The sequence below is a fragment of the Gobio gobio genome (assembly GCF_949357685.1).
Source record: "Gobio gobio genome assembly, chromosome: 21".
Lineage (NCBI taxonomy): Eukaryota > Metazoa > Chordata > Actinopteri > Cypriniformes > Gobionidae > Gobio > Gobio gobio.
The window spans coordinates 16335076-16359666 of NC_137117.1; the positions used below are offsets into that span (position 1 = coordinate 16335076).

The window sequence follows — 24591 nt, forward strand, 5'->3', positions numbered from 1 at the left end:
ACACCGTGATACGTAATTAATATTTATGAGTTACGCACAGACGTACTTCGTTTGTTTTGCGTCACTACCCGGAAACACACGTTTGAGAAACACACGGATATTGTAGAGCAGAAATGCAAATATTGCAAACATTTATGCTGTAAAATCATCTGAAATCATGGCATAGAAAAGGTTTTTTACCTCCCAAAAATAGCGAAGACTTGCAAACTTCTCAGTACGATGTTAAGAGTAAGGTAGGCGTATTTATGGGTCTATATATTTATAATATATATTTTATGGGTCTGTTTTTATTTATATAATGTATTAATAGTGACCATGTGGCTCATTTCAGAATTCGAGCTGTCAGTCTGACATGATCCAGCAGTCGCACGATGAAGAATGTAATTTTTTGGTACAAAACAATTGCTATTAACATTTGTTTGACATTTATGGTCTTTTATGCACTCCTCCTTACACCATTTGTCATTTTTTCCTTTCCTCAGATGAACCATACATTTCACTGGACCAAGAGCTGTAGGAGGAGGATGATCTAGGATTATTTAGGATTTCTCCAGTCACCTGAAAACTTTTGACCAACATGTTTGTGACAGCATACCTGGCATTTATAGTCTTGGCAGGACTGTGCGTGGCTTTAGAGATCGCTGCCCGTCGTCTCATCTCGGTCCAGACCACACAGACAGCTGTCGCCAATCCGGCATTCCAACGTTTTCAGAAGCTCTTTCTGAAGGCGTATCTCCTGGCCCTCTGGGCAGACTGGCTGCAGGGACCATACCTTTATAAACTGTACAGACATTACAACTTCCTGGAGTCTCAGATCGCCATCCTATATGTATTCGGTCTGGCTTCTTGCGTGCTATTTGCCCCAGTGGCTGGCTGGCTACCACAATTTCTTGGGCGAAGACAGACGTGTCTCCTCTTCTGCCTGGCCTATTCAATCTGCTGCATTACCAAGCTGTCACAAGACTATTTTGTGCTCATACTAGGACGTGTTCTAGGAGGCCTGTCCATCTCTCTGCTAACCAGCACTTTTGAGGCCTGGTATGTGCATGGTCATGTTGACGTCCATGATTTTCCCAAAGAATGGATCCCTGTTACTTTCGGTAGGGTTGCAAATTGGAATCACGGACTGGCAGTCGGCGCCGGGCTGGTGGCGAATTTGTTTGCTGAATGGCTTGGCCTGGGGCCGGTCGCTCCGTTTCTTTTGGCGATCCCTAGCCTTGCCGCCTGTGCCTGGTTTGTGCTGTCCGAATGGGGTCAGGAGGACAGACAAGAGGGTGCACACAGAGACAAGAACGCCCCCCTTCTCAACCCTGTAAACGCCCCCAAGGTGCAAATGTCAACGCGGGCCCGTTTCTGGCGTGGCTGTGTGGACGGCCTGCGTTGCCTGCTGTCAGACCGCCGTGTTATGCTTTTAGGTGGCGTTCAGGCACTTTTTGAAAGTGTTCTCTATATATTTGTTTTTCTTTGGACTCCTGTACTGGACCCACACGGCCCGCCGCTAGGAATCATTTTCTCCAGTCTGATGGCGGCCAGCTTGGCTGGTTCCACGCTTTTCCGGCTAGCCACGTCGGCCCCATATCGACTCCAACCTGGTCACCTGCTCTGCTTAGCTGTTCTACTAGCTTTCTTCTCCTTCTTCATGCTGACATTCTCCACTGTGCCTGGCCAGCCCCGGCCGAGGGAATCTCTTCTCGCCTTCCTTCTGCTTGAACTAGCCTGCGGGCTTTATTTCCCAGCGGTAAGTTTTCTCCAGGGCCGCGTGGTTCCCATGGAACGCAGAGCTGCCGTGCTGGCTTGGTTTCGTTTGCCTCTTCACCTCCTGGCTTGCCTGGGGCTGCTGGCTCTTCATGGGGAGGTGTCGGGCGCTGGTGCGGGTGAGGCTGGCAGTGGCACGAGACACATGTTTGCAGGCTGTGCGGGGATGATGCTGGCGGCTCTGCTTGCTGTCATCAGTCTTTTCACTGTGGGCAGGAATGATGCAGACCTCAGACTAGAGGGGACCAAATTAGAGGGAGAAATCTGAGTTTTTAGAAGACGGACACTGGATTTCAATATAAGGACTGGGTTTTTTTTTGTATGCTATGTTTTCTTTATGAATGCTGTTTAGTTAAACAGATGTATTTATGGGTAAAACAAATCAGAAAGTACATGGGTTTTATTATTTTCTTCTTCTAATTGCAATGATAATAGAACCAATAAACACCTTAAAATCAGCTAATGTTTATACTTATTTAATAAAAAACAAAACCAATCCATCCATCTATCCATCTAGAAAAGCGATACCAGATTATTTAAATTCAAATATTTTTGGGGTATTTTACTCTCAAATTCAATAGGAATCTGAATGGCAAATAAATGAAATGTAATTTTGTAATAAAGACTACATTTACTTACATTTAAATTGCAGTTACAATGCAGATGCTTTTAAGCAATTTACATTGCATTAAAGGGTTAGTTCACCCAAAAATTAAATTGTGTCATTAATTCCTCACCCTCATGCCGCTCCAAACCCGTAAGACCTTCGTTCATCTTCAGAACACAGATTAAGATATTTTTGATGAGATCCGAGAGCTCTTTGACCCCTCCATAGACAGCAATTTAATGACCACTTTCAAGGTCCAGAAAGGTAGTAAAGACATTGTTAAAATAGTCCATGTGACTCCAGTGGCTCAACCTTAATGTAATGAAGTGATGAGAATACTTTCTGTGCGCAAAAAAACAAACAAAAATAATGTCTTTATTCAACAATTTCTTCACGTCTGTGTCAGTCTTCTACGCTGTTGACGTAGTAAATACAGTCCAACACTTCCGAGTTACGTCAGAGCTACGCCAGAACGCCGGCTTCCCATTGGCCGAAGCGGTTCACGTGAGCACCACAACGCATGCGTGAGCTGACCAGCGTAAACGGCGTAGGAGTCTGACACAGACGAGAAGAGATTGTTGAATAAAGTTATTTTAGTTTTTTGTGCGCCAAAAAAACAACATTCTCGTCGCTTCATAAAATTAAGGTTGAGCCACTCGAGTCACATGCCTTTCTGGGACTTTAAAGCGGTCATTAAATTGCTGTCTATGGAGGGGTCAGAGAGCTCTCGGATTAAAAAAAAAAAAAAATCTTAATTTGTGTTCTGAAGATGAACGATGGTCTTACGGGTTTGGAACGACATGAGGGTGAGTAATTACTGACAGAATTTTCATTTTTGGGTGAACTAACCTTTTAATGCATTCAAGGTACATTATACATTTTTATCAATTCATGCATCAAACTCAAATTCATACATTGATAACACTGTGCTCTACTTTTTGAGCTACAGAAATGCTGCAGTCCAATGGATTTCCTATTAAAAGAAATAGGCATTTGTTTCATTGATTCATCAGCTGTTTTTGTAACACATGATCATTTTTATATCTAGCTTGTACTGCACACAGACAATACGAAGAGGTTAAGGTAAGCATTTTCGTTTATTGAAATCGATGGCAACTGAACAAATTAAGGCTCATGAACAAACATCTTAGAAAGCACTGTAAATAAATGCATATTTTAAAAATATAAAAATAAAAATTACAAAATAAAAGAGTCTATTGTGAAGTCTAATGACCACAGACATCAATATAGTTTTCACGTGTTAATTTAACTTCCATTCATTCCGTTTTAGAGTAGGGATTGCCACTTATTGCAGTTTATATCCAACATTCCAGATTAAGTGTGTTTCTATGAGATTCGAGGTGTTGAGAAATGAATCTCAGACGTACTGTACATTTGTTATAGTATTGAAAATGACTAACGGCAGTACTTAAAATAAATAATAATAGTATTAATACATCTGCACAGTTGTATATGGCTTGTGTGTGAGGTGATATAGAACTCTCATATAATATATATAATTCAGTTATATTGTGTTTGCTGGCAAACATTTAATGGTGTCTCACAGTTTTTAGTAAGTCAAATTAAGATGACATAAGAAGAAGAATGTACACAAGCTCTTCTTTTTTTTGAACATTACTGAAAACTTGCAAAGAAAGAAAACAAACTGTCATTGTCTTTGGTTATAAACCCATTGCATCAAACAGTTGCATGCTTAAAAATGGATATACTAGTTTAAATGGCCGTTTGATTTTTATTATAAGCCTAGTTTTTCTACTGAATAAAACGGTATGTTTGTTTTCATACCAGATGTCCCAGTATCTTTTACACTCTGAACTGGCACTTCACATTCACTTTTACACCACCTACATTTCAGGAAAGAAACTTTACTCATCCTGTGGTTTTGTAGAGAAATTTAGCTAGTGATGAAAAACAAAACAAAAAAAAATCACATTGGAAAGAAAATGCTTAGATTGGCAGTCTTGTATGAGGAACACATTCTGTTCTCTTTAGTGTTTTCTGTTTTTGCATTCTTGGTAAGACGTGTAATATTCTGAAAATGTAGGCCCGTGAAATGTTTGTTAGCACTGGACATTGCGACGTGTTGGATTCTGCTAATGAACAGTGTTTAACATGTAAATGTGCACTAAAATATGAGTGACTGAATGCTGACAAGTTTCATAATTTTGAGTCTTTTAAGTGCAAAGTGTTTGGAAACCCATCAATGGCCAATAATGCATAAAAAAGATGCTTAATTAAGAATTCACAGTACTTTATAGATGCAAGCAATTTCTGAGAAATGCTGTTGAAAGTGGATCAGACTGAGTAGCACAACACACTTGTAGCCAATCAGCAGTAGAGGGCGTGTCCACTCATGATGAGAGGGAGATCTGAAGAAAGACTGTAGAAAGAGAGATGTCTGAGAGAAATTGAGGATTTCACTGGAAAAGGAAAGGTTATGATCAGGCCAGAGCTTTAGGACCCGTGTTAATATTAGAAACGCTTTCCAGCGCTGGAGAGAACTATGGCCTGAAAATGGATGCCGAGGTTGTGTTGTTTCTGCTCCATATGTGAGTAACACTGGTTTTGCTGTTTCACAGAACCAAGATATGCTGTTGTTGTAATCTTAGCTATAGTAACAGGACAGTTTTGAGTCTCATTGTTTGTCTGGAGCTGCTGTGCTTCTGGAAACTGGAAGGTGGGCGCGCTAACAAGGACGCTAAACACTGAAGCCTCTAGCATCAGTCAGTAGTGTGTCTCTTGAGATCAGGGGAGTGAGGTTTACCTTCACAGCTCTCACTAACTGGCCTCGGTTACACTCACCCCCCCTAAACCTCACTCCCATCCAGGTCAAGGCACCAATATAACCCCTCCAGTTATACTCTCCCCGCTCCGAGCGGGACATAAACTGGTTTGAGTAGGATTCAAACTGGTGTTTCTGGCATGGGAGATGTGCGCGCTAACAAGGACGCTAAAGACCGCAGCCTCTAGGGGGCAGAGAAAAGAAGAGAAGGGTGTGTTTGTTTGGGTTGAATTCAAATATCAGCAGTGTTTGGCCCTGTCCCAAATGGGAACCTTAAGCCCTCACGATTTTCCTCAGAGTCCACACGATCGTGATGTAATGCCGCTTTGACTGTCTGGTAGAAGTCTGCTCCAGAGCTTGCAGACTTGCGGGCTCCACAAAAGTGTGCAATGAAGGCGCATATCGGCTGAAAAGGGGGCGTTCGAGAGCATCCTTCTAAAACCTAAAATGACAAACGGGACACCCTGCGGTCATGTGGACTTAACGGAGATGCGCACATTGCGGCTATTGTTAGTCGACATGACCGCAGGTGTACCAACTGGGACGGGGCCTTTCTCAGAAATCGCTTACTGCACCTTTAATAAACATTATTTTGAAATGTAGGTTTATAATACACTTAAGGTTTATTTGGCCGTTGTGCTATACCTTATAATCGAATAAAGGTGTCTTAAATGTCAGAATGTGTAGAATATAGTTATGCAGTATGCAAGCCAAATATGAATAAAATAAACCAGTAAGTCATAAAAAAAAAAAAATGAAGGCATCAATTACCAGAGAAGGTGCTGTTAAGAAGAATTCCTAGTCTTGGAATGTTCTCATTATATATTTATTTAAGTATTCACCCAAGTAAGTAATAGTGTTAACCTCTGTATATTGTCTTGATTTTCCTGCTCTCGTAAAACAGTGTTACCGAAAAGTTCGAACATCACACAGATACACAGACACAAAACACTACAAGAGCACATTCACTACATGTATTTCTTTTTTAAAAACCAATAGGCAAAATAGCCCATCCCCCCAAGAGAGCCCATTAAGAAGGACGCCCCAAAGAAGGAGGGCGGCTTCTTTTTTACCATTCGGAATGCATTGGGTAGAACTGCAGAGAGCAGGGTCGTGTGGATGTCCCCCAGCACCTTGCGGAAAGCGTAGCGCTTCTGCACCCGCTCAAAAAACGACTGCAGGTTCGGCCGGCTCCCGTCCTCCCAGTATTTCCTTGAGAGTCCCAAGAACTTGAGCCTGTGCAATGTGGCTCCAAGACAAATATCAGCTAGTGTAAAAGTAGGTCCACAAAGCCATAATTCACATTTTTGACCTGTGTAGACAGGAAAGACAATTTGTAGATTTTGTTTAAAAAGTAAGATCGGAGACAGCTCAAAGCAAATATTTCTAATGGAAACCAATAGACTAACAAATGCACCAAGAAAAATCAATAAACTTCATGTTTAAAAATATTTTGTATTTTTTAAATAATAATAATATGCTATAAATTAGGGCTGCACGATTAATCGAAATTGAACCGCAATCGCGATTTGGGTTATGTGCGATTATGAAAGTGCAAAGGCTGCGATTTTAATTAAATAAAAAATGCCCAGCGTGTCTGTGATCAGGATTAAACGCCGCTCCGTCTGAAAGCACTGCGAATTTGTGTCGATTAAAATGTGCATTTGAAAAAGCAACACGTGTCAAACATCTTCACAAACTAGTAATATGTTGTCCAACAAAATACGTTTAATAACCCGTTTTAACTCACTTCATATCGTCAGTCGAGTGTTTGTGAGCTGATGTGGCTTCTCTTCACAGAATGAGGCAGACAATCAGCACTGCATACTTTATTATTATGAAAATCCTGAAAGCTATTACTTCTCTGAGGGCAATGTGGAGTTTCTGCTCGAGGGCGCCCTCTGGCTTCCAGTATGAATTAAACTTTTGAAAAAGAAAACTTTTTACAAAAAAACTGCTGGGTTACCTGTTAATATGTAGACATCCTATGACTAAAAATCATTGGAAAGGTCTAAGGATTTACTGTAAAAAATTATATTATTATTATAAAAAATCTGTGCTTTTTTATCTGTGATATCAATTTCTTAAAGTCTATCTTTAATATGAAATATGAGCCTCTTTTGCATCCACTGTGGGGATAAAATCTCCTGTACATTGAAGAAAAACATGGATTTCTTATTTTGTTAAATATTTTTATTTAGCAATAATAATAATTATAATAATTATTATTATTTGTCATATTAATATATAAAACAAAATTTTATAAACATACTTTTCATTTGTAAAAATTAAAAATAAAATAAAAATCGCATTTTAAATCTCAATCGCAATTTTACCCAGAATAATCGCAATTAGATATTTTCCCCAAATCGTGCAGCCCTACTATAAAATAAAACAACCATAGTTAGTTTTTAGTAAAGTAACATTTGTTATATTTTTATTAATGTTGTTTTGTTTTAATAAAATCAAATAAAAAACAAAATATTTTTAAACATGATCGTTAAGGTTAAAATAAGATTATTTAATATTATGTTTTTTTTTTAAATAAAATAAAATGTCAAATAAATTTAACAACATGTATTTTATTGGGATTATTTTATTTTTATACGTTATAAATTAAGATAAAAATAAACAGAAAACACACCTTGATATTCCAGTTTTCTTTTTTCCAGCTCTGCCTCTACTTGGTCTAGCACCATTGCCAACTCTCCAAGAATTTTTTTCAGGTAGTTCACATTGTCGTGGTCCAAGATCTTTGCCTACAAAATGTAAGCATTCAAGACCAGGAAAAGCTATTATTTCATTTTCAGATTAAGATATGACCGCAATCTCATATTTCAGCTAAAATAACATCTCAGCTAAGATTGTGATACACAACATGTAAACCTGCTAGCTTACCATGAGCTTTTTCTGCTTGGAGAGGTATGGCTCTGTCAATTGGGGTTCTTCATGGTCCAGCTTCATCAGTTCAGATGCTGCGTTGGCCAAATGTCCTGAGAGAAATCAGACCAGAATGTCTATGTCAGTAAGAGAAGCTTTCATCTGGTTACATATTCACAATGTAAAACCCCAGAAATCAGTAAAGTTATCCGGGTCATGTATTCCTTCATGATGAGTTATTTGTACAGTGGTTAATACTGTAACTGTCGGGTGGCACACTGTGAACTGGCACTATTTTCTGCATAGTTTTAATGTTCCTGACAAGTAATGATGGGATTTAATAAGACTTTACACATAAAATCAAAACAGTGACCGTGATAAACAACACCTATCATAGGGACTCCTTCCAAGTTATAAACCATAAAAGAGATTTATTTGCAATTATGCTGGGTTTCCATGACAATTTATTATGCTGCAATACATTGGCTGGATCAACTCTTTGGCTTGATTTACACTGTACTGGCACGTTAGGTAGGTAGGTGAGCAATACGGGTTTACACTGGATTGAATATCGATGAACTCTGAATAAACAGGCCAGCATTAGAGCATTTTAGTGAGAGGATGTCACTTTACAGTCAACATTTGAGATGGGGATTCCCAGACTAAGCAGGTTTTTGTAAAGAATCAGATTTTGCTTTCAACACGCTTACAAATAAAGATTCTAAAAAGGGGTTTGTTAACACTTTATTTCAGTGGTCCACTTTAGGCAGTCTAACTATAAGTAACTTTGCAACTACATGTCAACTAACTCTCATTAGAGTATTAGCAGACTGTAGTAGACAGTTCGAGTTAGCAGAATAAGTTATAGTCAGTAGTGGTAAGCGCGTGTCTCAGAAACGGACTGTTTCTAAAGCAATCAGAGCTTCTAACAGCAACTGACGGAGGGACTTTACCAACTGGCGATTGGCTGTTTTATTTAGAAGGCGGGACTTATTTTGCCATATAGCGCATTACACTTTTTCCCATTCATATTAATGCGCACCGTCTTTGTATTTCTAAAAGTGCTTTCACATCTCTTGTTCGGTTCATTTGGTCCGAACCAAGGGCAAACAATTATACATTGTAGCATTTTTCAGCTTTTTTGGTTCCTTTTCACAGCACACTGATTGCTTTGGTCCGAACCAGTTGAAACGAACCAAAATGCAGTCACATGACAACATCCACATCACTCATTGGCCATGGCGTATTTCCTAAACTGCGACTTCGCCGGCTGGTTTTGTCACTGGCCATAATCTATTACATTGTTTGTAAACACCACAATATGCAAACAATACATTTCTATAATGAAGCAAATGCGGCTTGAAAACAACGTTCTAATGCACTGCAAACGGCGAGCACGCATCGCTCGTCACTTCAAGTGTAGATTGCGCTGTTCTTGTGAGATTTCGAAATTTGGGACCTAATATGGTCATCAGACCAAGTTTCTATGAGGCTCCGCATCTCCTCACTACTCCAACTTTGTCCGCGAGCTGCCATGCTAAAGTGCAAACTGTCAACAAACACTTCCACATCACATAATGCACAGCGCAACTTTATTTTTAAGAGTACACATATTTCACAAAATAAATCCAATTCTTTGCAATGTTGTACAGTATCTCTAGAACTAATGGTGCACTGAATTGTAGCATCACTTACTACGTATTTCAGCAGTGGCGTACTTTGGGATCATGGAGTCAATTGTGAGTTCAGGATGCAGGATGCATCCATGTGTGTAAGCATCCATGGGCAGTCCATCCAGCAGCTCGCGGTACTGCTGTACCCTTGCATATAATGGAGTGCCTTCATCCGGAATCAGCTGGGCTACTGTGTCTGAAAGAACAAAGAACACACACACACAAAAGTATTTTAATATACATAAATACACCCATGACTCCTCTGATCTGGTCATATATCCTGGCCGGAGAGGTGTAAATGTGTGCAGGGATAGACTGAACATGAATGGAGAGATCTAAGGCACATATGAGCAAAAATGTCGGATTTGGGCCACTTTTGCCTGCAGTGTGAACATAGCCCAAGAAAATAGAGATAAAAGACTGAATGGATGCTTAGAAGATGTGAATAAACATCAGTTAGCATTTTAGAGTCTCCTCTAAATAAAATCACATGGCATAGTTTTGAAGCTTTATGTGCATTGAGTTTCTAAACAGCAACAAGTTTAAGTGTCAATTTAGTTGTCATAGGTCAGTTTTGTGTCATCAAGATATTAGACATTTGTTTGAATGAATTATCTTTAAGACAACAAACTGCCAAGTGTCTTCTTTCAAATAAGATCATGATTATGCCTGTAGTCCAAAGATGGACTATATCTGTTTTAGTTTGTATTGGCATTTCTTTCTTTTTTTCATAAAAGTGGTTGCATGTTAACAGGTGCCCCCTTATTTCCATTAATTGTTCAATGCTTCACATTTCATACAAAAAACAAATATATAAATATAAGCAAAACACAAGAAATGTAATTGTCAAAGTTCTAGCCTTTTTCTTTTCTTTTTTTGTTGTTGTTGCAAGGAGCATTTAAATCACAAGCCACTGATATTAAAATGAATGAAACATGTAAACAGATAGCTTTTTCAAATATTATAGATGTTTTGGTGACCAATCTAGACTGAAGAAGTCAGATTAAGTTAAACATTTGTGAGAAAAAGTGAGAGAAAAAGCTGTCATGTCTGGAAAAAATAAGCATGACACTATTGTTAAATGGCAGATAGGGAATTAAACAAAGGGGTATCCCATTTTACATTGCTCTGCACCTCCAGCATGCTGACCCGGAGCTCTTCAAGCTCACTGTGGAAAATCAATTCATCCGATAAAAACACAATCAATATATCTCTCTATTTCTCTAGCACACAAACAGCTGAACTATGCCACACCACCAAGAGGCAAACAACATGCAAATCTGCATTGTCTCTAAGGGGCTGATCACGTGTCATCATTTTCAACTAAAAACATAAATGTTATGCGTTTTGGCCATTCATTTACATGACTATGGCATATTGGAGGCCTGAAAAAGCTAACTTTTGAAAACAGGTTTCAAAGTGTACCCGTGTTATCGTCTCCGTTTAAACTACAAAAACGTGAATTAGTGAAAACGTGGTGTCATGTGCATGTCTATTACATGTTCAGTCTATAGTCATGTAGTGTTTCTTTAAAAAGTGACATCGCCAACTACTGGCCTGGCATTCATTATACAGCGCTTTTAGACATGTTTTCACTGATCCGTGTGAACGGGAATCGTATTGACAATGGTGTCGTCTGAAAGCGGAAAATACAAAGGAAAACCGTTTCAGTTTTAAGTACATCGTTGTGGTGTAAACGTTCTCTTAGCATCCCCTTTGTCCACTCTGCCAAGCCTCATTATAAATTATGGCGATGCCGACTGTGAATTGGGTTGGCCAGTAGCGTAACATCTAACATAATATGTGTGAACAAGCATTTTCACAATTTGTTCTTAAGAACATAAACTCATTAACATCAGGAAATAGAGAATCATACTGTATATGTATGTCAAGCAGGTTTTTTACCATAGACTGTAAAAAAATGGACCTAGTGTCCGTGACGTCACCCGTAAGTTTCTGAAGAGAGTTTTTGAAGCGTAAAGCCGGCCGTTGTCATCGTGCGTCACTTCCGGATAACTGACAATTGGCAAAGAGGCGGGACGTGGCTGGAGCTGAGGTGACGTGATGACTAACAGACAGCAGACAAACGGCAATCCACCTGTCACTCAAAGTGGCCACGCCCTTAATTATGCAGAACTTTAAGGCTTTATATAATGTAAACGAATGAGTTATAAAAAAATTAACCAGCCTCACAGTTGTCATGAAGGGCAAAATTAGCCGTATAGACCAAAACCACAATTTGTACCAGGCTGTAAACATGTGTTTTTCTGCTGTAAAGTTGGGCATTTTAACATGGGGCTCAATGAGATTCTGCTCCCTTCTGGAGCCTGTCCCTATAGTGGCCAGTCAATGAATTGCAGTTTAATTCACTTCCGTATCGGCTTCAAGAGAAACTGCGGGAGGTTGCCGCTTGGTTTTTACATGCCATGCAAAATGGTTTATGTTTTATATTTATACATTCAGAGTATTAGGCTTTATTTAATTTTTTTTAACTTTTGCATTTACTTTAGCCTGAAACATTTAACATATAGACATAATTTGAATTACATTTTATTTTATAAGTTTTAAAATATATATTTGGTCAAAGATAAAATGTGAAAATGTTAGTCAAATAGTCAGTGTCCAAAATGAAAATCATGTTTCATATTAAAATAAATGCAACATCTTTATGACTAAAATTATATAATAAAATGTCAAATATAATTCAGAAGTCTCTCTTAAAGACCACCGAGAGATTGAGTGATCATGCTCAGCTCTTCTCACTTGAGTGAGTGATCTTGGATCAGAAAAGTGAGAACACTCCCACATTCAAACTGTGAAGACATTCAAAATGACACATAGTCATGCAACCGTGTGAGAGAAAATGTAGTGAGCTATAATGATGGTGATTTAGTGCTTGTGTTACTTACACAGGCCTATCTTTAACTTTCGACACACATATGGCAACATATAATTGCACTGTTAGAATTAAAAGAGAGAACAATTTCTGTACATCCGGTAAGCCAATGTTTACAGATCTAACATAGTTTTACAGTAAATTGAGAAAAAGTGAATATCGCTACCATGAAAATGCTGTAATGGATTTTCTCATTAAACTGCAATTATTTATTTATTTATAATTGTGTATAGTAATACAATTATGTTTATATAATTATGATTTATGTTTTTCAAAAATCTAAACAGTAATCCTACAAGAAGAGAAGTGCATATTTGTTTAGCATTGAGGATGGGCTCTGTACCTGTTATGGACTGCATGGACTGCATTTATATAGCGCTTTCAACAGTGACATGCTTCATGCCGCAAATCATTCTGGGTGCATCATACAAAACACATCTATGGCTCCCAGAATGCATTGCGGCATTAAGCATGTCACCGTTATTGAGATTCATATGCTTAATATTGATGTCTGAGTGACTCTAATAGATGCTGGAGTTCAAAATGTTTAGTGGACAATGTAGAATTACAGGCAGAGCCGGCCCTAGACCTTTGGGGGCCCTAAGCAAAATTTGGTTGGAGGCCCCTTTGACCGTTTTAAGTAAGGCCTAAAGAAAAGCAATGACTACCTTATAACTATACTGTACATATTATATCTACTATGTTTTTATTTTATTTTTTAGTCTATTAAATTATGTTTTAATTATTCTATGTATACTGTATGCTAATTTTCTTTTTTACGCTGCTGGTCCTGAGTACGTATTTCGTTCTTATGTGGCAACATGTACAGAATGACAATAAAAGACCTTGAGTTCTTGAGTTGAGTTCCATGTTTGATGTCTAACAGTAAAATTATGATACCACTGAGCTGAATGGCAGTGCAGTGCAATGAACACCCTGCTGAACTTGCTGAATAAAAAGACTGATAAAGTGATTTTCACTGACAATCAAAGAAACATTTTTAATTGATACAAGAGTTTAAGAGGCACAAACAACAGCCTATATATAATTGAAATGAAATAGAGCAAATAGAGTAATATTTAATACATTTAAATAAACTATTATATAAAATAATAAATAGAACATTTAAATGTTTTAACTTTTCAAATAAACAAAATTAACAATATCTAAAACACCACAAACAAGATTAAAAGTAACAATAATAAGAATTAGGTAACATTTCAATAGAACTATTAAAATCCAAACTTGTGTATTTGTGTCTTCTTGGGTGACATGACTGTGTTGTGAACCAGGAAAAGAAGTGGTTGATGGAGCTGCAATAAAGAAAATAATTATACATAAAGTTAGACTTAATTTTTTAAAATGCAGAAGGTTATCATTTTACAGTACCTTTATACTCACCAACAGCTGGAGCTTTGCTTACTGGCAGCATATACTTTAATAGTGCCCCTGGAAAGGGGACATAATGAGTAAATTAATGTTAGCCCTTTAGTGAAGAAGCCAAACTGGGGTTTTATTGTTCTGTTAAATGCTTTAACATCACAACAAATGGTATAATACTAAACTAATTTTTTGCAGCATGTTATTAGCATTTATTACATGGCTTGGTTGAATTCCAATGTAGAATGCGGGTCTGTTACGTCTTGATAACAGCCCGCTGTGAAGTAGCTATAACACACCGTTGAGCAGAGCTTTGCATTGGACGCGGAACGGACTTTTTTCTTGGGCGGAAGCAACAATCGTTTTTAAATCAATAAACTCCTTTTTCAATCAATATTTTGTGTCAAATTATTTATTGATTTGGTAGGTATCCATGTAATAAGAGGGATAATCTATAGCGAGCTGCGAGGCGGTTTTTATTCGCTATAACAACCGCCTCGCTATACTGCGAGCGAGAGAGACTAACTTATATTTAGACTGCAGATTATCCATACATACATAGGTATCGGAAAATTAAGCCTACAGGTTTACGTACCTTTATCTTCTTGCTTCTTTTCTTCTTCCAGCCTCTTCTTTTGTCGTTTTTCATGGCCAGAAAGATATTTTCGTTTCTTGTTGTCAGACATCGTCGACGTCGGAGTCACTGACTGACGAGTGACATGATGTGACTGACATCACAGGGTCAGTCAGGGGTCAAGATTAGCGGGGAACTCGCCATAATAAAGAACTAAATAAATAACAACTGTGCTTATCATGATGCCTGATAAAGAGCACTGTAGGCCCATTTCTTTCTTTATTTTTATTTATTTATTTTATGTTACTTTTGATGTATGATTTTTTTTCAGCAATGACTCTAGGGGGCCCTCTGCTGGCCACGGGGCCCTTTGCAATTGCAAGGTTCGCTTAGTGGCTGGGCCGGCTCTGATTACAGGTTTGCTATAATTAATAACGATCACGTATAAAAAGTGAAAAAGACTTCTATATGATGATCAAATCTTTATTATCAAGAAGACAATAATCTGAACACATTTTTTCTTGCTTTTCTTGCCATAACAAACACAGTTACAGCAGCCAGAGAAAAACTAATGTTAAAAAGTCAAGTCAAACTACCCAACTAAATGAAACACTGATCACCATAATGGTACCCACAATGCACTGGGAGAGTCGTGCGTCAAATTAATTCCCTCGTCTGACAGCGTAATATAAAGGTTTAAATTCCTTTTTAATTGATTATAAATTGTTTAATTAAGGTTTATACGCACTAGTTTCCACGGCAGAGCTCAAGATAAATCTTATCATTATAGCTGCAGCTGCCAGTTAGCTAAGTTTCAATCATTTTCAAAAAGCAAGCAAAAACTATGCAAAAGCGGCAGCCCTTCCACAACACTCAGTGTCTGAATTCACTCACTTGTTTTCATTCACTCCCTTAAAGGCCCTGAAATCAAGTTTTTTAGCTGTTAGTATCTTAGCCTTACGGTTATGAATAAGCTGGTGTGTTCCAAAACAATGACAAAATTTGCATTTAGGAGATATAAGCATTCAAATCTTAGTCTCTCACTTCCGTTAAAATGGATCATGGATTCATCTTCTCATCTCATCTTCTGTCCAATCAAATGCTCTCTAGAATCTGAAGCCCCGCCCCCTACACTATAAATAGACGCTGAAGCTGCGGCTGAAATCGGTCAGCTGTTCACACATTTACTATTTTCTACATGGTAAATGGCACATAGCGCACTAAACATGCGATAGGAAACGATTCAGACAGTGTAAATATGCTTCCAGTTGAGGCGAATGAAGTCTGGTTTGACGTCAGTGTCACGCACACCGCCGCAGCGCACACACATATTCTAGACCAGAGCCGTTGATTAGAGACACGAGAGCGCAGCGCGGATCATATGCGCGAGTCGGCGCAGACAACAAAACATATCAGACCCATTTAAATTCTGCACAGAATGCTGTATTTCAAAGTGATATGGAGGAGATTATGATGATAAAAGGTTAGAGATGATGAGGAAACTCTGGCTTTACCAAACGGAAAGGCTCTAGTCAAACTGTGGTATTAACAAAACGCTATTGGCTGTTTCAAAAAAGGGGAGGAGCTGCTTACAGCTGGAGCCGTTTCAGGGGAAATTACGTCAACACATTGAATAATGCTGCGCGTTTCAAGGCACTTCAGTGGGCCTTTAAGTGAACTATTATTAGTGGACTAGGGAATATAGAATGGGGGTAAAGGGGGCGATCACGAACACAACCTAGGCATACTAGAAACTACCAGGCAGGTGTGTTGAGGCAAGTTGGAGCTAAACTCTGTATAGGACGATGAGTAGGTTCGGACACCCCTGCCATAGAGGGTTAGGTACTGTAACAAGCAAGGTGTCTTTCTGCAGTCATGAGTAAGTGGTTTGCCATACCTCCGACAAAATTGGTCTCTATATAATCAATGATTTGGTTGTAGTCACTGACGATAGTGTCTCCGTGGATGAAAACCGGCACTTCCTCCCCTAGGTTGAGCCTCATGAACCAAGGCTCCTTCTGCTCATTGAGAGGCATACTGACGTCCCGTTCTTCACACAGCAACCCTTTCTCATTGATCACCAGACGCACCTGCCAGAAAACACACACATGACATCATCATGACATTAGGCTGCCTCAATGCTGTTTCAGAATTTTGAAAGATTTTTATAATGTTGTCATTAAAACGAAATATCAAGTACTAGGAAATTCTTAAATTTGCAGTTCATCTTTACATTATTAGTATAGCTTTGCTGATAATATAATCTGTAATGAAGGAAACTGTATCAAATAAAAGCATTCTCACAGTGGTCTGAGAAATTTGGTCCCACTTCATGTCAGCTACGTACAACGCAAACCACTTAACATTGTATCTATTCAACAATCATTAAAATCAAGTTATGAAATTAAATGTCTGGCTGGCCAGATGTTAGAAAATTAGATTAAATAAATCATCTGATTGCTTGTTTATCGTCATGTAGGTTTACATTTCTTCTTGTTATCATTTGGCTCTAAACATAGCTCAATGTTTTTTACTCAATATGCAATGTTTTGTATAAAACAGTGACTCTCTACACTAGAAAAAAAGGTTCAATTGGCTTCTATATAGAACCCTCATTTTAAAGAACCATTAATGCCAAAAAGGTTCTAAGGATAAATGTCTTAAACGATACTTAATGTCAAATGATGTAGTAGTTCACGAACTTCTTAATTCATAAAATTGATTAAAATGGATCAAAATGAATTAAAACTAAATCTACAAAATGTTCCTATATGGGAACCCCTGAAAGGTTCAATGCATCGCCATAACAGAACCCTTTAAGATTCTATATAGAATCTTCTAAGAGTGAAAGGTCTACTGCAGTAACTATAGCAACTATACACATAGAAACTATATTAATAAAACATAACATGGGAATATGGGAAAAAGCCTTGCTGTCTGTTCAGAGATTTTGCATCCTGACATTTTGCCATTATAATCTAAACAACACAATGTGATTCAGATAGCTATTTAAAGAGAATATACTTGCTTAATATACGATTTCCTTCCAGTTCTGGTTAAAAGCAGCATTAAAGATACAATCCAGTCTCATTCTATGAAACCAGATTAATCGATCAAGATAAAACAAGCGCTGACTGATGAGTGAAAAGAGCATCAATCAGCAGCTTGAGCAATGCCTAATGAATGTCCGACTGTTTTCAGCTTTGACTGCTGAGGCCTGGGAAGTGTTGCAAAGCCAATAGTCACATCTGATGAAGCACTTCACAACAACTGTGCAATGTCTGGATTTGAACAGACACAAAATAATCAACTGGAAAAGGCTCAGTCAGTATTACAGCGTAACCAGGGCTGCCGTCACTCAATTGACACTTACGCCATACGTATTCTCACACAGTGAAAAGAAAAAAAAAAAACATGCGACAATGCGCTGACAGACAAGACGGAGTAGGTTTCTTTCGTTTTGATACGAAACAAAGTCTCAGTCTTCAAATTTTGTAAGCTTTACAGAAAAAAAATATAAATACTAAAAAATATTGATAAACAATAAATACCTAAGAAAAGCCATTCATTGTTTAGCAATGTCTATTTAGCAAGAAAAATGTGCTGTTTTGACAAACATTATGCACCATGCCTACGGTATATTACATTTTCATTATATTTTTACTCTAATACGATTTAAATGGATCATCATGTATCATACACTGGTAAAAATGATGTGTTGGATTTACTTAAAATATATATACACCATTTTTGCATCACACTTTTTAAGTAAACCCAACTTGGAATAATTTTACTTAAAATGAACAAGAAAAGAAAATCTTTGTTATACACTCACCTAAAGGATTATTAGTAGCACCTGTTCAATTTCTCATTAATGCAATTATCTAATCAACCAATCACATGGCAGTTGCTTCAATGCATTTAGGGGTGTGGTCCTGGTCAAGACAATCTCCTGAACTCCAAACTGAATGTCAGAATGGAAAAGAAAGGTGATGTAAGCAATTTTGAGCGTGGCATGGTTGTTGGTGCCAGACGGGCCGGTCTGAGTATTTCACAATCTGCTCAGTTACTGGGATTTTCACACACAACCATTTCTAGGGTTTACAAAGAATGTTGTGAAAAGGGAAAAACATCCAGTATGCGGCAGTCCTGTGGGCGAAAATGCCTTGTTGATGCTAGAGGTCAGAGGAGAATGGGCCGACTGATTCAAGCTGATAGAAGAGCAACTTTGACTGAAATAACCACTCGTTACAACCAAGGTATGCAGCAAAGCATTTGTGAAGCCACAACACGCACAACCTTGAGTCGGATGGGCTACAACAGCAGAAGACCCCACCGGGTACCACTCATCTCCACTACAAATAGGAAAAAGAGGCTACAATTTGCACGAGCTCACCAAAATTAGACAGTTGAAGACTGGAAAAATGTTGCCTGGTCTGATGAGTCTCGATTTATGTTGAGACATTCAGATGGTAGAGTCAGAATTTGGCATAAACAGAATGAGAACATGGATCTATCATGCCTTGTTACCACTGTGCAGGCTGGTGGTGGTGGTGAAATGGGGGATGTTTTTTTGGCACACTTTAGGCCCCTTAGTGTCAATTGGGCATCGTTTAAATGCCACGGGCTACCTGAGCATTGTTTCTGACCATGTCCATCCCTTTATGACTACCATGTACCCATTCTCTGATGGCTACTTCCAGCAGGATAATGCACCATGTCACAAAGCTTGAATCATTTCAAATTGGTTTCTTGAACATGACAATGAGTTCACTGTACTAAAATGGCCCCCACAGTCACCAGATCTCAACCCAATAGAGCATCTTTGGGATGTGGTGGAACGGGAGCTTCATGCCCTGGATGTGCATCCCACAAATCTCCATCAACTGCAAGATGCTATCCTATCAATATGGGCCAACATTTCTAAACAATGCTTTCAGCACCTTGTTAAATCAATGCCACGTAGAATTAAGGCAGTTCTGAAGGCGAAAGGGGGTCAAACACAGTATTAGTATGGTGTTCCTTATAATCCTTTAGGTGAGTGTATGTACTTAAATATTTGAGTTCACTCAACATTCTTTACTAAAAAATATATGTAACATGCAAGTATGTGCGAATTGTGTTAACTTAACATTACTTAGTAGATTCTATCGTGTTACATATATTTTAAAGTAAAGAATGTTGAGTGAACTCAAATATGTAAGTACATATAACAAAGGTTTTCTTGTTAATTTTAAGTAAAATTATTCCAAGTTGGGTTTAATCCCAAAAAAAAGTGTGATACAAAAATGGTGCATATATATATTTAAAGTAAATCCAACACATAATTTTTACCAATGTATTGTTATTATTATATGAAATTGCCTACAAATCAGTTAATTAACCTTTAATAATAATGTACACATTGTAAACCCTATAATGCTCAGAATAATTAATTGGTTTGAGTAGAGCCAACTCAAATGAAACAAATTAGTGTGTATTTAGAACTTTCTTTTTCTTTTAAATTCTCAAAACTGACACATTTTAAGTAATCTGAATTGTTTCTTGTTTTGAGTTTTATGAACTTGTTTCTTATAATATAGACTAACTTAAATTTAACCGAAACTGGGCTTTCTATTTCCCAGCATTCTTTGCCATGACACTCAAAAGGGACAGTAAAGGCCAAAATGATGTGTTATATTATGTTTTTTTGTGCAAGATTAATGTTAAGGTGGAGATTTAGTAGTGCTAGTTTGTTATGCTAGTTTAGAAGAGTTTCTGTTATGTAGGGTTTCCATCATGGTAATGAATTGAGCATGAGCTTAGTTTGAGAAGAGATATATGTTTAATGTATTATATTGTCCTCATTCAGCAAGTGCTAAGCAATGCTAATGCTACAAAAACATTGTGTAACCAATATGCAAAGAGGCATTGAATTAGCTAGTTAAAGCTAGTCAAGTTTCAACTACTGAAAATTTGAGATTGCATGATATTTTTAAGTTAATGTATGAACTAGCTTACTCAAATATTTCAAGTTTAGAGCAATTCAAATGTATTAGTACAAAATAAAAATCTGCAAGTTCTGCTTACTTAAATTTCCAATTCCTTAACTTCAAATATTTGAGGCAGCTGATTGCCTCAAATTTTGCCAACTTATTAGGGTTTAAAGTTCAGGGTTCCCTAAGTTTACAACATTCGATTTTTTTCCTTAAGGAAAATGTACATGTACACACGTACCAAATGAATAGATATTGAATCGACATTGAAATCAAATGGCAAGCTCATGAATCAAATCTTGAAATTTGTGTCAATACCCCTTCTCCCCCCACTCTCACTCCAAGCTGAACTCAAAAAGTGGCAGCCCTGGCTTAACTTTTTACAGCTTCGTCAAGAAGATACATTGATTCAACACAACTCATCACACAAAAAAAGGCACACGGCAGTGATATTGAAAGGTCAGCAGCGCCAATCCATTTTCTGAGATGACGGCTGTTTTGAGGCTCATCCCCAGTAAGTGTTCTCCAATTAATATTTCTATAAAAAGGCAGTCAGAAACTCATTACTCAGAGGCATTAAGAGAAAAACACTCAATGGTGTAAAGCTTTCCCACGTTTAACTATATTTCTCAGTCTGCTGGTGGTAAGTAAATAGGCGATGGATTTGGCAGGTCATTGATTTTTTGCTCAGCTTTCCATACAAGTCTGTAACTACTGTAATCAGCAAAATGAAATCACTTTGCGATCTGAGCTTCACCAATGTTTTGGTCAATTTAAAATTGTTGTCAGGAGTCAGGTTTGGCTTAGGTAACACGTGACATTCATTCAAATCACGCAAACAGCAACAGCAGACTGACAGTGGAGAAAGGCATCTCTTGCACAAAAAATAATAAGCCTGACCCCTGGTGCGTCATTCCACCAAATTTTGGGCCCTTTTCATTTTGAATCAGTGATTTTTTTATTAGAATAAACAATTTATCAGACAAAGAATGTGTTAGGAAATTGCATTGTGGCATCTCATGCTACGTTTAACATTTAATATATGTTTGAATTTGCAATGCCTTTAAAAAAAGCGTTGACGGTCATATTCAGCCATTTAGCCATTACTAGCCTCAAGGTCATGACAAGACAAGGTGTCTATAAGAAAGAAAAAGGACAGTTTAACCCTATATATATATATATATATATATATATATATATATATATATATATATATATATATATATATATATATGTGTGTGTGTGTGTGTGTGTGTGTGTGTGTGTGTGTGTGTGTGTGTGTGTGTGTGTGTGTGTGTGTGTGTGTGTGTGTGTGTGTGTGTGTGTGTGTGTGTGTGTGTGTGTGCATGTATGCACAGTTTGATTTGAAAACATTGTTTTTTTGAAAACATGTCATATCATATATATAATAGTGTGTGTTTGTGTAAATGTGTGAAATGAATATTGTATTATTTATATTTATGTATATCTATTTATTTCTAAATTATGTATTTATTCATATTTATTAAAATGAATAACATGCATAAACATGCACAAATACATTTACATATATATAAACATTTAAAACATAATAATAAATATCTATGCACAATCTATATCATATTTAAAATTAGATGGTGTATATATATGTGTGTGCATTTGTGTAAATGTGTGAAGCATGTTATATATATTCATTATAATAAAGTGTGCATATTTACAGTCTCTGTGTGTGTGTATGTATATATATATATATATATATATATATATATATATATATATATATATATATATATATATATATATATATATATATATATATATATATATATATATATATATATGTATATATATATATATATATATATATATATATTAAAATGTGCATATATGTACTATGTATATACAGTGTATATATAGTACATATATTTTAATATATTAAAATGTATACACACACACACACACACACACACACACACACATGTCTGGTGCGCTATCCTTCTGGGGACTCACCATAGGCGTAATGGTTTTTATACTTTTTTTATATTAATATTTATTCATATTTATTAAAATGAATAACATGCATAAACATGCACAAATGCATTTACATATATATAAACATTTAAAACATAATAATAAATATCTATGCACAATCTATATCATATTTAAAATTAGATGGTGTATATATATGTGTGTGCATTTGTGTAAATGTGTGAAGCATGTTATATATATTCATTATAATAAAGTGTGCATATTTACAGTCTCTGTGTGTGTGTATTTATATATATATATATATATATATATATATATATATATATATATATATATATATATATATATATATATATTAAAATGTGCATATATGTACTATGTATATACAGTGTATATATAGTACATATATTTTAATATATTAAAATGTATACACACACACACACACACACACACACACACACACACACACACACACACACACACACACACACACACACACACACACACACACACACACACACACAGGCCTATATATACATTTAAAAAAGAAATAAAATAATTATAAAATATGATACAGCAGGGAGCAGATGAAAACACTGGCCAAAAGGAATTAAAAATAAGATGAGTGTACTCTTTTTTGCTGATATGTTAATAAAAATGCCTATAATAACACATAGTAAAAGTTGGTGCCTGATTTAATTGTTAAGTCATTGTATACACATTCATGAGGGACACAAAAGACCCTGACTGAAATTTGACAGCAGAATACGAAATCACCGTTTGTTTTTCACAAAGCTGCCTCATTTTAATGAATAATTTAGAGTTCCATCATCCTCCAGAGCAAAGCAACACACAACTCTTCAACAATAGCTTTGTGCCCGTTGTATACAGTTAAATCCGCTATTTATTTGCTCCTAAATCAGTCTGATAGACACTATGCATGTAAATGATCGATGATGTTGGGATGCGTTTTACTTAGAGCTAGTCAAATCAAAATGTTCCATCTTTTGCTGAGGTTTCGTAATGTCTTCATAAAGGACGGCACAGACAGGTAGGCCAATAAAACACGCGTCCATCCAGAGAAAGCGCAATATTATCTGTCTGGCAGTACTGGTCCCACTGCATAGTATAGATTCACCCACCATTTTCATGCTGTGTTTTTCTTACCTTTTGAGAGCTGAAGGACTGAGTCCAGTGATACAGAACGAGCCTGTCTTTGGAGTATGGCTTGTGTTCTATCGTGGGCTCGTGACTCTCCTCTCCGTCTGTGATTTTGCCATCTTCGTCCATGGCTGATATGGGCCACCAGCTACAGTTGGTGGGAGTAACATTGTTGGAAGACGCCATGACAGAGGATTCTGTGCGTGTGAGAGAGGAGCAGAGGGAGAGGGAGAGGGGGAGAGAGAGAGAGAAAGAGAGAGAGAGAGAGAGAGAGAGAGAGGGCAGGAGGGAGGGGAGAGATGTAGGGAGGACGAGCGCTTGGAGCTTTCAGCACCACGAACAGGGGCATCATCGACACACCATCGTCAGCCGCACTTTCGACCTGCTCATTTACTCTGTCCTCGATAAATGTATAGAAGGGCTCATGCAAAATAAGCATTTCAGGATCTAATTCAAAATGCACTTATTGGTTATTTGAAAAACGTTTGCCATTTTCTACAAAAAGTGTTGATTTAATGACTCTAAAATGACTAAGAATGAAGTAAAAACTACACTCTTAAAAATAAAGGTTCTTTATTGGCATCGATGGTTCCATGAAGAACCTTTAACATCCATAGAACCTTTCCATTCACTGATGCTAAAACACCCATTTGGGACCTTTATTTTTAAGTATAGTGAAATATTTCCCCTAACACCTTGAATACACGTTGTTGTCATTATTATTATTATAATATATATATTTTTTTAAAGTCAGTTTGATATCATCTATGTGATAATTGCATATTGGTTACACAACATTTAAATATTTATCAAAATGTATATAATAATATTTACAGATTTTTGTCTTTATTACAATATAATCTCTGGATGGCACCGTCTAAACATTATTTTATTTTAGATAATTACAAGTAATAGAGAA

General features: G+C 37.1%; 2 protein-coding genes across 3 annotated transcripts; one reads left to right on the forward strand and one right to left on the reverse strand.

Moving 5' to 3' along the window:
- Nucleotides 1-58: 58 nt before the first annotated feature.
- On the forward strand, nt 59-2398 carry mfsd5 (major facilitator superfamily domain containing 5). Of its 2 annotated transcripts, none has more exons than XM_079803258.1 (3): nt 59-233; nt 332-391; nt 483-2398. In XM_079803258.1, exon 3 carries the CDS (start codon nt 578-580, stop codon nt 2021-2023), a length of 1446 nt encoding a protein of 481 aa, XP_079659384.1. In that variant the 5' UTR covers nt 59-233; nt 332-391; nt 483-577; the 3' UTR covers nt 2024-2398. The 2 variants fall into 2 exon arrangements, with proteins under 2 accessions (XP_079659384.1, XP_079659385.1); XM_079803259.1 differs by having other exon boundaries at nt 64-233; nt 332-380; nt 483-2206.
- Nucleotides 2399-3442: 1044 nt separating this feature from the next.
- gdap1l1 (ganglioside induced differentiation associated protein 1-like 1) lies at nt 3443-23878 on the reverse strand. The gene is made up of 6 exons (XM_079803260.1): nt 23679-23878; nt 16466-16658; nt 9741-9914; nt 8064-8158; nt 7810-7924; nt 3443-6477 (listed from the first exon to the last, which is right to left on the reverse strand). The coding sequence occupies exons 1-6, from the start codon at nt 23856-23858 to the stop codon at nt 6134-6136; spliced, it is 1101 nt and encodes a 366-aa protein (XP_079659386.1). The 5' UTR covers nt 23859-23878; the 3' UTR covers nt 3443-6133.
- Nucleotides 23879-24591: the final 713 nt, after the last annotated feature.

Coding starts and splice junctions, on each gene's coding strand:
- mfsd5 (XM_079803258.1), top strand. CDS start 578: ATGTTTGTGACAGCATACCTGGCATTTATAGTCTTGGCAGGACTGTGC.
- gdap1l1 (XM_079803260.1), bottom strand. CDS start 23,858: ATGGCGTCTTCCAACAATGTTACTCCCACCAACTGTAGCTGGTGGCCC. Junction 16,659..23,678: donor AGTCCTTCAGCTCTCAAAAG/GTAAGAAAAACA, acceptor GTTTTCTGGCAG/GTGCGTCTGGTGATCAATGA. Junction 6,478..7,809: donor AAGAAAACTGGAATATCAAG/GTGTGTTTTCTG, acceptor CTGTCTACACAG/GTCAAAAATGTGAATTATGG.